Below are 14,470 nucleotides of genomic sequence, written 5' to 3' on the forward strand. Positions count from 1 at the left end.
AGGTGATGGAGGCTCTGGGATCAACAAGCCACCAGGGTGGTAGACACAGGGAAGGGGACAGGATGGGAGCTTCCTGACTCAGACACAAAGGCCAGCTTCGTCATAACTCCATCACCATGGCTGACTCAGCCTTGCTGGCGTTGGTGGCTGGTAAAAATGAATCCTCAACCATCCTTCTTTTAAGATAAAATGAAAAATCACTGGAAATGTGGGTCTGGTGATCAAGTGACAAATTCTTCAGCTTCAGCCAGGAAAAGCTAAGCTGTGAGGAACTCCCTTTGGCCACTCTGGAAAATCAGATGAAATATGCAGATATCCATAGATTTCATGGTTAGAACCTAGACTGAAGCCTTAGCATGTAGCGTGAGGTTTAGTTGTTAAGTAGGAATGACCAATCCTCTTTTTCCTAAGTCGGGGTGAATCGAGCTTGGTAATATTCTGTCACTGCAGAATTGCAGACAACCGTGCATGACCAAGTAAATATGGTAATTGTGGTTTGGAGTTAGTTTGAGTTTCAGGATAAAATAAGAACTGTAAATTCTAAAGACTACACAGCAAAGGTTCTTGTTTTGCTTTTAAATGTATTTAGGGATTGCTCTGTTGAAGATTCAATTTAAGAGTTTTCCTTGGGAGAACTAGAGAAAACAGAATGGCAGTAGTTGACCAGTAATTGGTGTTGTAGACATTAGAAGTAAGGAAATTGATGTAAGCCAGAGTGTACATAGTTTAAATTAATTCAATAACAGTATAACAGGAAACATTATGGCCATCAAAATTAAAATGTAAGTAAAATGAGTGTTTTTCTAACAAATTACAAATTATTAAAATTTGTCCAGAGTAAAGTTACAAATTCCAAGAGTTGAATAATTATAGAGCAAAAAACCCTGAAGACTTCCATTTTCTGAAATGCATCAGTTCCTTAGTACGCAAGCCTTATAACAAAGCATCCGGTGTCCCTCTAAGTGTATACTTAAGACCTTGTGCAGATCACAACTGCAGTGGGTTCATGAATGCATTGATGATGCCATGTCCAGGAGGCACCTGGTTCCTCCACAACCTCTGACTCTTACTATCTTTCTGTCCCCTCTTCCATGATATCCCCTGAGCTTTTGGGCATGGGTGAGCCCAACGTATCAATAGGTGTCCCATTGGGGATGCCCATAGCCACTTAATCTCTACTAAACAGTTATTTTTAAATAGCAATAGGTAGATGATAGAGATGGATAGATAGATAGATAGATAGATAGATAGATAGATAGATAGATAGATAGATAGATAAGGAGATAGATCTCACTACTGGTAATAGCAAGTGGAAGTGTGTGTGTGTGTGTGTGTGTGTGTGTGTGTGTGTGTGTGTACATTTGCACACTTGCGCATGTGTGTATTTGTGTGTGTATACATGTGTACAAGTAACAAGCATAGGGGAGATTGTTTTCACAGCAATGCAGCAAATTGTTGACACTGATTATTCTAGGGATATATAAATGTAAGACCTGATTTATTTTTACTTTATACCTATCTACAACCTAAAACTTGAGTGTGATCCAGGCGGCACAGACCAGCCATTCCAGATACTCAGGGAGCTGAGGTAGGAATATTGCAAGTTCAAGACTACCTGAAAAACTTAGCAAAATCTTGCCTGGACATACAGTAAAAAAGTAGAGGGGTGTAGTTCCGTCGTGAAGTGCTTGCCTGGCACACATGGTAGCGAGGTTCATTCTCTAGTGTTGGGGGAAAAAATGATTACAGTGAGCTGGTATCTCCTCTATACTAAACATAATTATAGCCAAAGTTTGTGGAAGTCTTGTTTGTAGTATATCATCTAAGCAACGCTGACAAAAATTGATTTATCATAGAACTAAAGCTGAAGGATGTTTGCTCACATGTCAAGAATCCTCTATGAAAACTAATAGGGAATGTCCGGCCCGGCCTCAGTGGCTTGAGTGGATGCTTTTATCTGTTGGAGACTCTACTCTAGAACCCGATCATGCTGTCCTTTGCTTTGGCAAGTAGGGACTTCCAGATTAAATTGGATGCTAGTTTAGTTAGTACACATTGGGTCCTGGGGTTCATCCTCTTGCTACCCATGTTGTCGCACCTTCATGTGTACCCCTTCCTTTATTCTCACCACCCCACCCTAGAACCACATTTGATTCTTTGAGGGAGAGGAAGTACGGATATCAGTAAATACTGACCAGTGATTTCGTCTCTAACAGGAACCTAGGAGGGACAAACTCAGTGTCAATGATGAGTAGGCCAATCGTCACCACCAACTACAGATGACTTGCCATTTTATTTACAAAGGTAAGAAAATGTATTCTATATTTCTAATTAATCCTGACAGATGCTCTATCAAGACATTAATTTTTCTTCTGTATCTTTATCTTCCTACTTCCTTACATTTAATTGACCATATCAAATTCCAAACAAATGTCAATCAAACGGGACATAGAAAATTTTGAATGTCTGTCTGTGTGTGGAGGGCAAATGCAGGGCAGGGGTGGAAAATGCCATGAATTATGACACATGGCTAATTTTTAATCACCATAAAATTCTCCTTATATTTAAACAAATACTTGGAGAATACAGCAAAGTATTAAAAAGAATGCCGAGTGTATTTACAATACTTTTCAATATCTACCCTCCTTTCTTTTGTAGAAATAGTATGACTATAATGTTGTTACCTATGTTTATCTTGGCTTATGCACTTACACGTATTCCTTGTACCCAGTGCAGAAACATAAGAAGTCTAACCCCACAGTGAGTAACCCCACTGTGCTCAATTAATAGTCCTCTGTGGTGCTGGGTTGGTGCTTACCCTCACCTTTGCATGATCTAAAATGAGCAAGGAGACTGGCCTCTGGACATACCTGTGGGCGATCAATTATCTTGGTTGCACTGACTGAGGTGGGAAGACTGGCCACTGTGGGTGAGATTTTTCATGTTTCCTGAGTAATGTTTTGGAATATATAAAATAGAGTGAGCTAAGCACAGGCAAGTAAGTTATTACTTTCTCCGCTTGCTACCGACACAAAGTGAGAGGCTGCTTTCGGCACCTGTGCCTTGATTTCTCTGCAGTGATGAGCTGTACTTTGAACTAAAATAAGAACCTTTCTCCCTTAAGTGGCTTTTGTCATTGTAGTCTAGCACAGACAGCTAAGAGCCTGTCCCCTTTCATTCACCTCCTTTACTTGGATATCCCGACCCTAGTTGATACAACTTTTGTCACACATCACTCTATAATTATATGAAACCTCAAATATTAAAAAAAAAATAAACAACTTGAACCTTTAGGGGTGATTAGGTTGGAATATCAACAAATACTGATCAGTGATTTCTTTTCTAACAAGACGGGCAGCACTATCAACACAGTGTTGGGTATCCATCTGATATTTTGATAGGACAATCTCAAAACTTTCGTATCACTAACGTCACCCATCACTACCATGGCCCTCATTTATATGTTTTGTGCTTCTCAAAAAGAATTTAAATGAATGGAATATGGTGGCCTATATTTCTCGACTCCTTCCTTACTGTCAAGTCAGGAGTGGTTTACAAAGTGATGAAAAACACTCTCAGACTCTGTGCTCACCACCCTCCATTCATGCCGATTAGTCCATTTCCCAGAGGTTGTTTCTCAATCCCCCGCAGAGCGCCTGTTGAAACGTTTCCATTTTCAGAGCTGAGGGTCTGAGAAGTGCCACTGCTCAAGTGGCGTTCTTCAGGGAGGTCGTCCTTGGCTCTATTGAGCAACTGAAGGTTGGTTGGGATTTTTATCCTGAGCTGATACTATAAAGCCTTTCAAGCATTTTAATCTTCCTAGCATTTTATTCAGAACCCATACAAGTATTATTCTGAGGAAACTGGAAAGCATTCAATTCCTCTTTGAACAAATAAAGCAGGTGTTCTGAGAGACAGATGTCTTTGAAGACTCCAATTCTAATGTGTACAGGTTCAACTCCATCCAAAGGCTCAGCGGCTGAGGTGGGTTGAGTGTGGGAGCAGTAGACATGGTGAAGTGGTCTCATCTACGTCCTTATGGCCTGAGTCATGTCAGGCACATGACATCAGGGGTGAACTCAGTTCTTTAGTTTAGGTGCAGAGGGATGGCTGGCTAATTCTTTGGTACTGCAAATACTGGACTTATTAAAAGTCCAGGATCCAAAGGCTTATAAGAAAGTCAGAATATCTATGTTTCCTTGCGGTATTAAATGACCTTTGGGTAATTTCAGATCCTGAAGTAATCTTGAGATAGAAGATAATTTGCAAAGAGTAAACAGTGTACAGAAAGGGAGAGATTTTGGAGCATTCGACCCTAGATAAGTCTCTACCAGCCTCTTCCCTCTACGGTCAGAGATCTACAGGAAAGAAGAGACAGAACAATTTTAAAAGCCAAAAGTGGTGGATGAATCTAAGGAGAGAGCATCTTCCAGACCCAATAGGACTGGTCCATATCTGAATCACACATATGACCCCCCCCACTTAAGACCCCCACATAAGACCCCCACAGGTTCAAACCAGAATCTCAATATTGAGAGAGAGTGGACACAAAATTCCACCCTAACCAAGATGCTATTTGCAATTGGTTCCTGCTGGGAAAGTGAAAATTAAAATTAAAATGAGGAGAGCCCTTATCTGACCTGACAAATTATCAAAGGTAGCTAAAATATAGAAATCGTTGCTCAATGAGAGATGATCCCACTCATTCCAAATACGGCTGAGTGGGTACGGACTTCCTGGAAGGCAGTTTGCTGGTAAGTCAGTAAGAGCTTTAGAGTGTTAACACTCTAGTATGACTTTGTCATTCCAGGAACTGAGTCCAAGATAACATTGATATTGCACATATAAGATATGAGCACATATAATTGTCGCATTATTTGCAGAAGCAAGATTTCTGAGCCATCTCAACAATCCATCAATATTAGCCTTATTAACTAAAGTACTGACACACAATTGGATTCACTCAGTGTTGCCTCCTTGCACCTAAGAGAAAATATTCTTTTTCCAGTGAGGATTATTTTTTTTTTAATCATAAAAGGGACACATGCTTATTATATCAATGTTCATTGAAAACACAAAGATGGATTTTATCATTTTTTCATACCAAGATGCATATGTCAAAAGGTAGAGATGAATGTGCTAAAATGAGACTCATGGACTTGCTTGCTTGAGAGAAGTAGTGTTGTGAGTGGATTTGTGTGTGTGGCTGGACCCTCAGCATTCTAGTTCATAATTTTGGTGCTTTCCAGGTACTTCTACAGTGAGCTCTTACAACCTGGAGCAAAATAAATTTTAAATAGCTTTTAACAGGAAATCAACCCACATGATAAAGGTCTAGGCCTTCTACAGCCTCTTTCTTCAGTCTTACAAAGTTAAGTACACTCGCAATGAGCACTCCTGGATTTTCTTTGTCTCTCCCCCGCCCCACCCCCCCACCCCGTCTGCCTTTCTCTGAAACAGTGCCAGTGACAGCAACAAAAACAATGTGTAATATATATTTTGTTCTTCAACAGCATTACGAGCAGTCAGATTTCAGATGGAAATATTTTCTCCTTTGCAGATGTCGTCAACAGCTGAAAATGGAGACACGGTACCTGGGAAACAAAACGAAGAAAAAACCTACAAAAAGGTGAGTTTTTTTAAAAAAAAAACTTACTTCACAATGTAGGAGCACTCGCTGCTCTGCTGCTTGTCAGGCTGATGGTGTTAGGTCTTTCCTTCCTCTAAAGCGGTTTACTTTAGCAGTTTACTGTCTTACCTTCTCCTGTATGCTGCGGAATGAGCAAAGACTTGGAGGCGTAAATGACAAAGCATATCATCGAATAATGGAAATGGTCGGAAGTCTGCCAGGGCTCTGACTGGTGTCTGCAGAGCTGCTAGCTTTTCAGAACAGCAGGGGGAGAATTGATGTTCTTGTCTATCCAGTTACTAGAAGTCGCCCGTGTCCCCACCATCACGTCTTTCTTCTCTCTCAAAGGCGGCAGTGGCTGGCAAGGTCAGAGTCTAACACTACAAACAACCCTCCTCGATAATGTAATGTGATTTTTTTTTTAATTTATTTTAAAGTTAGTTGATCAGCAACCTTAATGTTCACTAGCCTGAACTCTTGGTTGACATATAAAATAGCATATTTAGAGTCTAGGGCTTAGGGCATGGGCTGTCTTTGAGAGACAGCCTTCTGCACATCCCAGTTACCAGATGAAGACAGGTGAGGGGAGAGAGTTATATTTCTGACTTTCTTCTTATTATTCTAAAAAAGAGACTCTCAGTGGTTTGTAATATTCTGTGTCTAGCATATGAATCCTTTAATTGACTCAATGCAAAATACTAACTACTTTCTGTCTTTAAATTTTTTTAAAAGGTATAAATTGCTGTCACTCTGTGCTTTTTTTTGAATCCTCTAAGATTTCGTATCTTTAGTCCATTTCCCACAGGCCTCTTTTTCTGGGCTTCTTACCAGAGCATCTTCTTACCAAATGTGTCTTACCACTCTCTGGAATTGATAATTTTTGACTCTTACCAATCAAGCTAATGTTAACCTCATTATTGGATAAAATATGTTCCTCATCACCACTGTTCCCACTTCTAAGTTAACCTTATACAGTAGAGCTTTTAAAAGCTCTTGCCTCCTGCTCTCTTGGGATGGCAATATTTGTGTACTGTAGATTTGCTGTATCCTGTATTTTCTTTCTATTTGCTAGTCTCTGATGGACAGGTAGTGGGAGCTTTTCTCAAGATGTCAGCTCTGACCATGTATTCAGGTCATGAGTCTCCGTGAAGGTTTGCTTTCTTAAGTGCTATTCTCTTGCAGATCCCCTTAACTCATCATTTCTACTCAGAGAAATCTAGAAATGTGAATGTGGAGATTGGCATCTACAGTGAAGATGGGGTCAGGGAAAAGAGGCCTCAAGGTGAAGATGAAAGAATTCCAGAATGGCCAGGCAGTGGTGGCACACACCTTTAATCCCAGCACTCTGGAGGCAGAGACAGGTGGACCTCTGAGTTTGAGGCCAGCCTGGTCTACAGAGCTGAGTTCCAGGACAGCTAGGGCTACACAGAGAAACCCTGTCTTGAAATAAAAGAAAGAATTCCAGAATGTCAGGTCTTATAAACTTTGTTTATCCAGCCAAAGACAGTGATGCCAATGCTTACGTTTAGACACGAGTGGATAATTAGTTGTGTCTTCTTTACCCAATAAGCATGGGAACGGTGTACAGACGCTTAGTGTGCCAGCCTGTCGTTACTTTAGGTTAGCTTCAGAAGTATCCTCAGTCAGCAGCAAAGTGCACAAGATTCTGGACTGAAATCCTTTGTCATATGAACATAATAGAAAGACTATGATCATGACACCTCGGTGCTTTCCCAGTGTGCCCTGGTCCAAAATGTAGCAACGCTGGGAGGATCTACAATCAATGCGCATTTGACTCCGTGAGGTTGAGAAAGTCATAAAAGGTGCGGTAATCATTCCTGTAGAAAGAAAGAGACAAAAGTGCCCCCCCCCCGTCTCTCTCTCTCTCTCTCTCTCTCTCTCTCTTTCTCTCTGTCACACACACACACACACACACACACACACACACACACACACCAACGTTTTAAGAAACACAATAGTGTAGGGATCTTTTGGTAATATGATTATTGAAAGGAGTATAAGAGATGCAGCGATAAGCCTTTAATCAATGTGGTCTTGGTGGTACACAGCACACAGGGAACACTCGATGAAAACACAAAAGTTATACTTTGTAAATGTACAGTGATGTAGGAAAGTATGCCTGCTACCCCACCTCCGGCTCTAGGAGTACGTAAGGCTGCCTTGCATTCTACTAGATTCATCTGTAACTGAAGGGTCCCTCTTAGTTCTGAAGCTCTGACACAGCATGGATCTGCTTAGTAAAGAGCCCTGGTGACCCATTCTTTCATATACATACATATGTATATATTATATATATCCATATATAATTTTTTATTTTTTATATTTTATTCACAGTACATCCTGATTGTTACCCCCTCACTCATATCTTCCTATTCCCACCCTCCATCCCTTTTCCACCCTATTCCCCTCCCCTAGTCCTCTGACAGGGGTGCCCTCCTCCCCTACTATCTGACCACAGCCTATCAGGTCTCATCGGGATAGCCTGCATTCTCTTCCTCAGTGGGCCTACAAGGCCACCCCATCAAGGGGAAGTGATGAAATTTTGGGCACCAGAGTTCACGTCAGAGTCAGTTCCCACTCTCCACTCCACCCCCCACAACCGTGAAGAATGAGCTGTCCATTGGCTACAGCGGATGAGTGTGTTTAGGTTCTCTGTGTGCATTGTCCTTGGTTAGTGCATCAGTTTGTGTAGGCCCCCTGGGTCCAGACCCTCCAGCCTTGATGGTCTCCTTGTAGAGCGCCTGACTCCTCCTGGGGTCCTTCCATCCCCCCTACTCTTCCATGTGCTTCTTAGAGCTCTGCCCAGAGTCCAGTCCTGATCTCTTTCTGAATGGAGTCTCTCAGATAGCTTTATCTCAAGACCTAGCTATACCACTCCTGGGCATATATACCTGGAAGATGTTCCACCATACAACAAAAGGACATGTGCTCAACTCTGTTCATAGCAGCTTTATTCATAATAGCCAGAATCTGGAAACAGCCTAGATGTCCCTCAGTTTAAGAATAGATACAGAAATTGTGGTACATTTACACAATGGAATACTACTCAGCTATCGAGAACAAGGAAATCATGAAATTTACAGGCGAATGGATGGAACTAGGAAAGATCATCCTGAGTGAGGTAACCCAGACCCAGAAAGACACACATGGTATACATTCACTTATATGTGGATATTAGCATGACCCACTCTTTCTTTTCTTTTCTTTTCTTTTTTTTTTTTTTTTTTTGACCCACTCTTTCTTATGGCTGAAAACAACCCAGGTTAAGGACATCTCCCTCCCCCAATCTACTGCCAGGGCAAGAAACACCCCAGAAGTCTAGAAAGTCATTTCAGTTCACTGGGAAAAGTGAAAAACAAAGGTAGGGCTCTGAGGTGGTGATGAGAAGAAGCCGCTGTAAATTAGTATTAAGCAGTTGCCTTGGGCTTTCTGTACCGGCCTCCAGATCAGGTGGGCAGCGGCCAGCAGAGCTCAGCTTCACCATGTCACAATTTCTATGTGTTTTAGGGGAACAGCCAGTGTTCTCGAACTCTCTGTCAGTGTCTTGATCATTTGCATATGATTGCTGAGCTGGCTGCCTTTGGTTCTTCCAAACGCCCATTTCGCTAATCTATTATCAATTCTCGGCAAGCCCAGGAGGGCTTAAACCTAAGTCCATAAGGTTAATGCCTTCAACTAAGGGCTAAACAGGTTGGGTTTTAACTGTGTAAAACAAACATGTTGCCCATTAAGGCAGGCACTAATAGCTGCCTCTCTGTGTTTACAGAGTCTAGGGTTTCCACTCAGTTAATTTGCTGAATGTCTTCCGCTAGTGTTGTAAACACGAAAGCCTCCAGGAGCCAGGCAGGAAGCAGGTTTTTGCTATAACTATGGGAACTATCGTAAGGATACACTCCTTCCTTTGGGGGTGAGTGCCATTGAGCTAACAGCTATGCATAAATTTGCACCCCAGTCTGTCATATAGTTTCATTTTTTAGGAAACAAATACAGATCTTGATGTCAAATCTCCCGAAGTTCTTAATCATCAACTAACTCAAAAGGTTGTTTTTAAGTTCACTCTGAGAAAACAAACAAACAAACATGCCAGTAGAACCTTTCTCACCTTCAAATTGCAACTAGTTTGCAAATTAACACATTCTTGCTATAAGAAAATGGAGGAAAGAAAAGCCCGCAAAAGAAATGCCTTTGAGAACGTGTCTCTGCTTCCCAAGACTGTACAGTTTATATGAGAGAAAAATAAACTGTGTGACAAAAAATTTAAATAATGACCCAAATCAGTATTAAATGCCAAGACAAATGGCAGGCATTTTGCTTAATCACCACAAGTCCCAAGTAGCTGGAAGCTCACTGTTGTCTTCCAGACTCTAGCAGCTTCCAAGCTGAGAGAGTAATTTCCTGTTTATTTACTTTCTGTCACTCCTTAAAGGCCTATGCCTTCTAATTTGCTTAGTTGCCTAGGTAGTGGTGTCTGATGAGCAGGGCACACACTTGGATGAGGGTGACTTGCTGAAAGCACAGGAAAGGCTAATTTGAACTCTCAGCCCAGTGTTGGCATTTGGGGCACATACATAGCCTGTCATAGTGTGGGGTTGACTGAGTCAGCCTCGGGATGGTGTAAAGGTTTGAACTTTATGTTTCAGCCCAGTGTTGTCCAATAGAACTTTCTGGAATGGTTGAAGTATTCAATAGGCTGCACCAAGTCTATGGCAATAAGATTCATGAGGTTGTTAGGTGGCAGGCGTGTCTGAGGAACTTCATTTTTATTGATGTAATTGTTAGTATTAAGGTTTTTTTAATGTATTTTGATTGTATTACCCTCCCCCATTTCCTTTTCTTACCTCTTTTCTGCTGCATCTGGAACCCTTCTTCCCAACACTTTTCTTCCCTAATTTATGTCTTTTTTAAAAAATAGCCTGTTGAGTTTAAGTAGGGTTGCAAGTGTGGGTTATTTCCTGCATCATCGTGGGCAACTTTCCAGTGGCCAGACTGTTGAGGAAAAGCCACTTCTCCCTCTTCCCTGACAACCATTAACTCACAATAACTAGCTCCTCCTGGAGAGGTGGGAGTCTCCTCTGCCCTTCCCCCAAACGTGTTGGAATGTTGACAGCTCCATGTTTTTCTTGTGCAGATAATCACAGATACTGTGAGTTCATGGGTGCAGTCCCCATGTCATGGTCAGAAGATAGCAATTCATAACTGTCCTCTCTGTTTTTCAGATCTACATTTTTTCCCCTTCTCTCTGAGCCTGGGACAGGATCAGGATGTGTGTGTGTGTGTGTGTGAGAGAGAGAGAGAGAGAGAGAGAGAGAGAGAGAGAGAGAGAGAGAGAGAGAGATCTCTGTGAGTTCAAGGCCATCCTGGTCTACAAAGTGAGTCCAGGACAACCAAGGCCACACAGAGAAACTTTCTCTCGAAAAGAAAGAAAGAAGGAAAGAAAGAAAGAAAGAAAGAAAGAAAGAAAGAAAGAAAGAAAGAATTATTCATTTTACATCCCAATTCTAGTCCCCTCCCACCCTCCTTTCAAACCCTTCCCCTGTTCCTGCCCCAGCACATCAAGTCCCATCAGGACTAAGCACATCTTCTTCTACTGAGGCAGACAGGGCAGCCCAGCTAGGGGAAAGTGAACCAAAAGCAGACAACTACATCCATGTCAGAGATAGCCCTGGCTGCACTTGCTAGGGAACTTACATGAAGACCAAGCTGCTCATCAGCTACATATGTGCAGGGAGCCTAGGTCCAGTCCGTGCATGCTCTTTGGCTGGTGGTTTAGTCTCTGTGAGCCCCCATAGGCCTACATTAATTGACTCAATTGGTCTTCTTGGGTTCCTCCATCCTTCCCCCAATTCTTCTACAAGATTCCTTGAGCACTGCCTAATGTTTGGCGGTGGGTTTCAGCATCTGTTTTGATCCACGCCTGGGAGGAGGGGTCTAGGCTCTTGCTAGGCATCTGTCTGCAAACATAGACGAGCATCATTAATAGTGTCAGGGGTTGGCACTTTCCCATGGGGTGGGTCTCAAGTTGGGCCAGTCATAGGTTGGCAAGAAAAATATTTTTCTGAAAAACATCAAAATGAAGACATACTGAAAGTTTTTGACCCAAGTGACTACCAGAATTTTCCTGGTACTAGTGAAGGAGATATGGTGTTGTTTGGGGGAATTTATGACCAGGTAAGAAACTTAGAAGCAAGCAGAAGGCAAGGAATGAATCCGCGGGGATGAGCAACACTTGGAAAAGATAATGATGCCAGAGATCCAACTCTATGCATTAAAAAAAAATTTTTTTTTTTAAAGACAGGGTCTCATTGTGTAGCCTGGAACTCACTGTGTAGACCAGGCTGACCTTGAACTCAGAGAGATCTGCCTGACACTTAACTCCAACTGCTGGCATTAAGGAAATGTGCCACCATACCTGGCCCCTGTATTTTTCTGTAAAGATTTATTTTTATATATGAGTGTCAGCAGGTACGTATGTGTACCACATGCAAGCCTGAAACATTCACAGGACGGAAGAGGATGTTGAATCCCCTCAAACTGGTGTGGTAGGCAGTTGTGACCCACCCAGTATGGGTGCTAAGAACCAAACCCAATTCCTCTGCAGGAGCAGCAAGTCCTTTAGTCACGGGGCCATTTCTACACACACACACACACACACACACACACACACACACACACACACCCAAGCCTCTATATTTTAAATGTGATGAAACCAATTAATTTTATCCTTCCCAGACCAACAGATGGCAGGATGGCTGAGTGACATGTCCCCTCACCTAGCAGTTCTTTGCCGGAGAGATGACTTGAGTCACCACCCTTGCCTGACGTTGTGATCTCCCACTTGGAACTGAGAGAGTTGCCCAGCCACCTGGGCGTGTGCTGCGGTAGGAAGTGTTTGCTGAAGTCATTGCCTTTCTGTCCCCATCACCTCACCTCTGTACCCTGTCCATCCAGCCTACTTCTTCTTTCTAGGTCTGCCCACAGCAACCTTCCTCCCCTCAGAGACTGAGTTCTGGTGACTACAGGCTCCAGTGGGAGTGGGGGGAGAGAGAGCCAGAAGTCTCCTGCTTTTGATAGCAATGAGTCTCTAACCAGTTTGCACCATGTCTGGCTGGGACACACATAGGGTAGGAGGCCTTGGCCCAAGTGCTCCTATTTCTTTCATCTTCTGTCCTGTTTTTCAAGACCTTGGTTATGTTGCATTGCAAAGCGTCAGCCAGTTTTCCTGTCCATGGAGCAGGCGGTGATGAGGGGGGAGTAGAGATGCCTGGCCCTTGCCACATTTACAAGGATGGACGGCTTTCATTACCTTGTAAATATGAGTAACTTAATGGCCCAGAGACACTTTGATCCAAATCAAAGCAGTTGTTCAAGCATAACCTCCTGTATCTAGTCTTTATGAAGGCACACAGCTGCCTCTGGAGAACTCTGGAGTCAGGATCGCAAATTGGAGGAAGACACACCTGTATGTATTTGGTTCGTGCATACTCAGTTTGGGTCCTTGTCATCATTGGTAGGGAAGAGAGCTGGTCTGTGGTCTCATGCTCTGATCACTCTTTCTTTCCTTTGATTCTAGAAAGCCATCCCACTTCCCTAAAAGCAGCAAACTTATCCCCCTATCCTGGGGGCCTGCCCTCTTCAGCTCAGCTTGGACACCTGTGTATGTGTACTGAGCATCCACAGGTGCCATAAACAGCAACTACACGGGTCTCTAGAAAGAGGGGCTCTGGCGTGTTGAGCATGACTTAGTCAGAAATTGTGTTGACTGGAGAACATGTAAGGTCTGGAGACATTTTTGCTTCTCGCAGCTTGGGAAATGGTGCTCTTAGCTACATAGCGATAGAGGCCCAGGACACTGTGTCCTAAGATGTCCAGGACAGACCTGTCAAAGCATCATCTAAATGTTACTAGGACTTGGGCCTAACCAAACTCAGCCTTTAAAGAGGAGGGTGGGTGTGAGGCCTTCTCTGCTGATGCTAGTCCGTAATCCTAGGCAATTTTTTTTCCATTGATCTATGTCTTCATTTTCTTCATTCATAAAGTATAATGGATATATGCCCTGACTGTTCCACAGTGCTGTAAAGATCAAATGATTTAACATATGTGAACACAGCTGGTTAAAGTAGAATGCTAATGAGTGAAGTCACAGTATTTGTTAATGAGAGTAAGATCCCTCCACTGTGATTGCCACATTCGTCTACAGGAACAGCAAAGTGGCCGTGTGACTGCCAGCCTCGGGACTAGACTCATAGAAATGGTTGCTTAGCATCCTGAGGCCAGTTGCCGTCAGCCTGGACCTGGGACGAGGAGTGGGGAGTGTTGGATACTGTCCTTCCCCGCAGCAGTGGCTTATGAAATAAGATGCAAAGATGAGCTGAAATAGTGGATTGCCACTGGGATTTTAAGAATTGAACAGCAAGGAGGGAGGGACAATAATTAAATAATCATGTCAGATTGACAAGCATGTGTAATGATAAACTATTATCTCCCTCCTCACGTGGTACACACCCCACCCCAGACCTCTCAGCTTCTATATTACATGTTTTCAAATATTCCTGCATTACTTTCAGCAAGATGTCACATATCATTGAGCAGATAAATTAGCAGCGTCAGAGAGAGCCCACCAGGGAAGCAAGCCATCTTGTCGGTCTGTTTTTCCAAATGGGTCACCGGAAGGTGGCTGCTTTCTGCATTCGCATTGGAGGAGGCCCTGGAGTGCTTGGGTGTGCTCCATCTCTGCCTTTCAATCACCAGTGCTCCATCTTTGATCCCCAGTCCCAGGAAACGGTACATGCTAAGTTTATAATCTGCTATAGGGCAACAGCC

The 14,470-nt window shown here is 42.9% G+C and overlaps 1 protein-coding gene across 2 annotated transcripts in view; it reads left to right on the forward strand.

The window, feature by feature from the left end:
* The window catches only part of PIP5K1B (phosphatidylinositol-4-phosphate 5-kinase type 1 beta), a 257,803-nt gene that overhangs the window by 109,859 nt on the left and 133,474 nt on the right, over positions 1 to 14,470 (forward strand). The window contains exons 2-3 of one of the 2 annotated variants that reach the window (XM_084771731.1): positions 2,217 to 2,304; positions 5,561 to 5,629. In XM_084771731.1, the coding sequence (XP_084627857.1) occupies positions 5,561 to 5,629 (69 nt within the window). In that variant the 5' untranslated portion in view covers positions 2,217 to 2,304. Of the gene's footprint in view, positions 1 to 2,216; positions 2,305 to 5,560; positions 5,630 to 12,405; positions 12,529 to 14,470 lie in introns of those variants that run through there. The other variant, XM_084771732.1, reaches the window with a different exon arrangement.

The sequence above is a fragment of the Acomys minous genome, assembly GCF_964271855.1.
Source record: "Acomys minous genome assembly, chromosome: 2".
NCBI lineage: Eukaryota > Metazoa > Chordata > Mammalia > Rodentia > Muridae > Acomys > Acomys minous.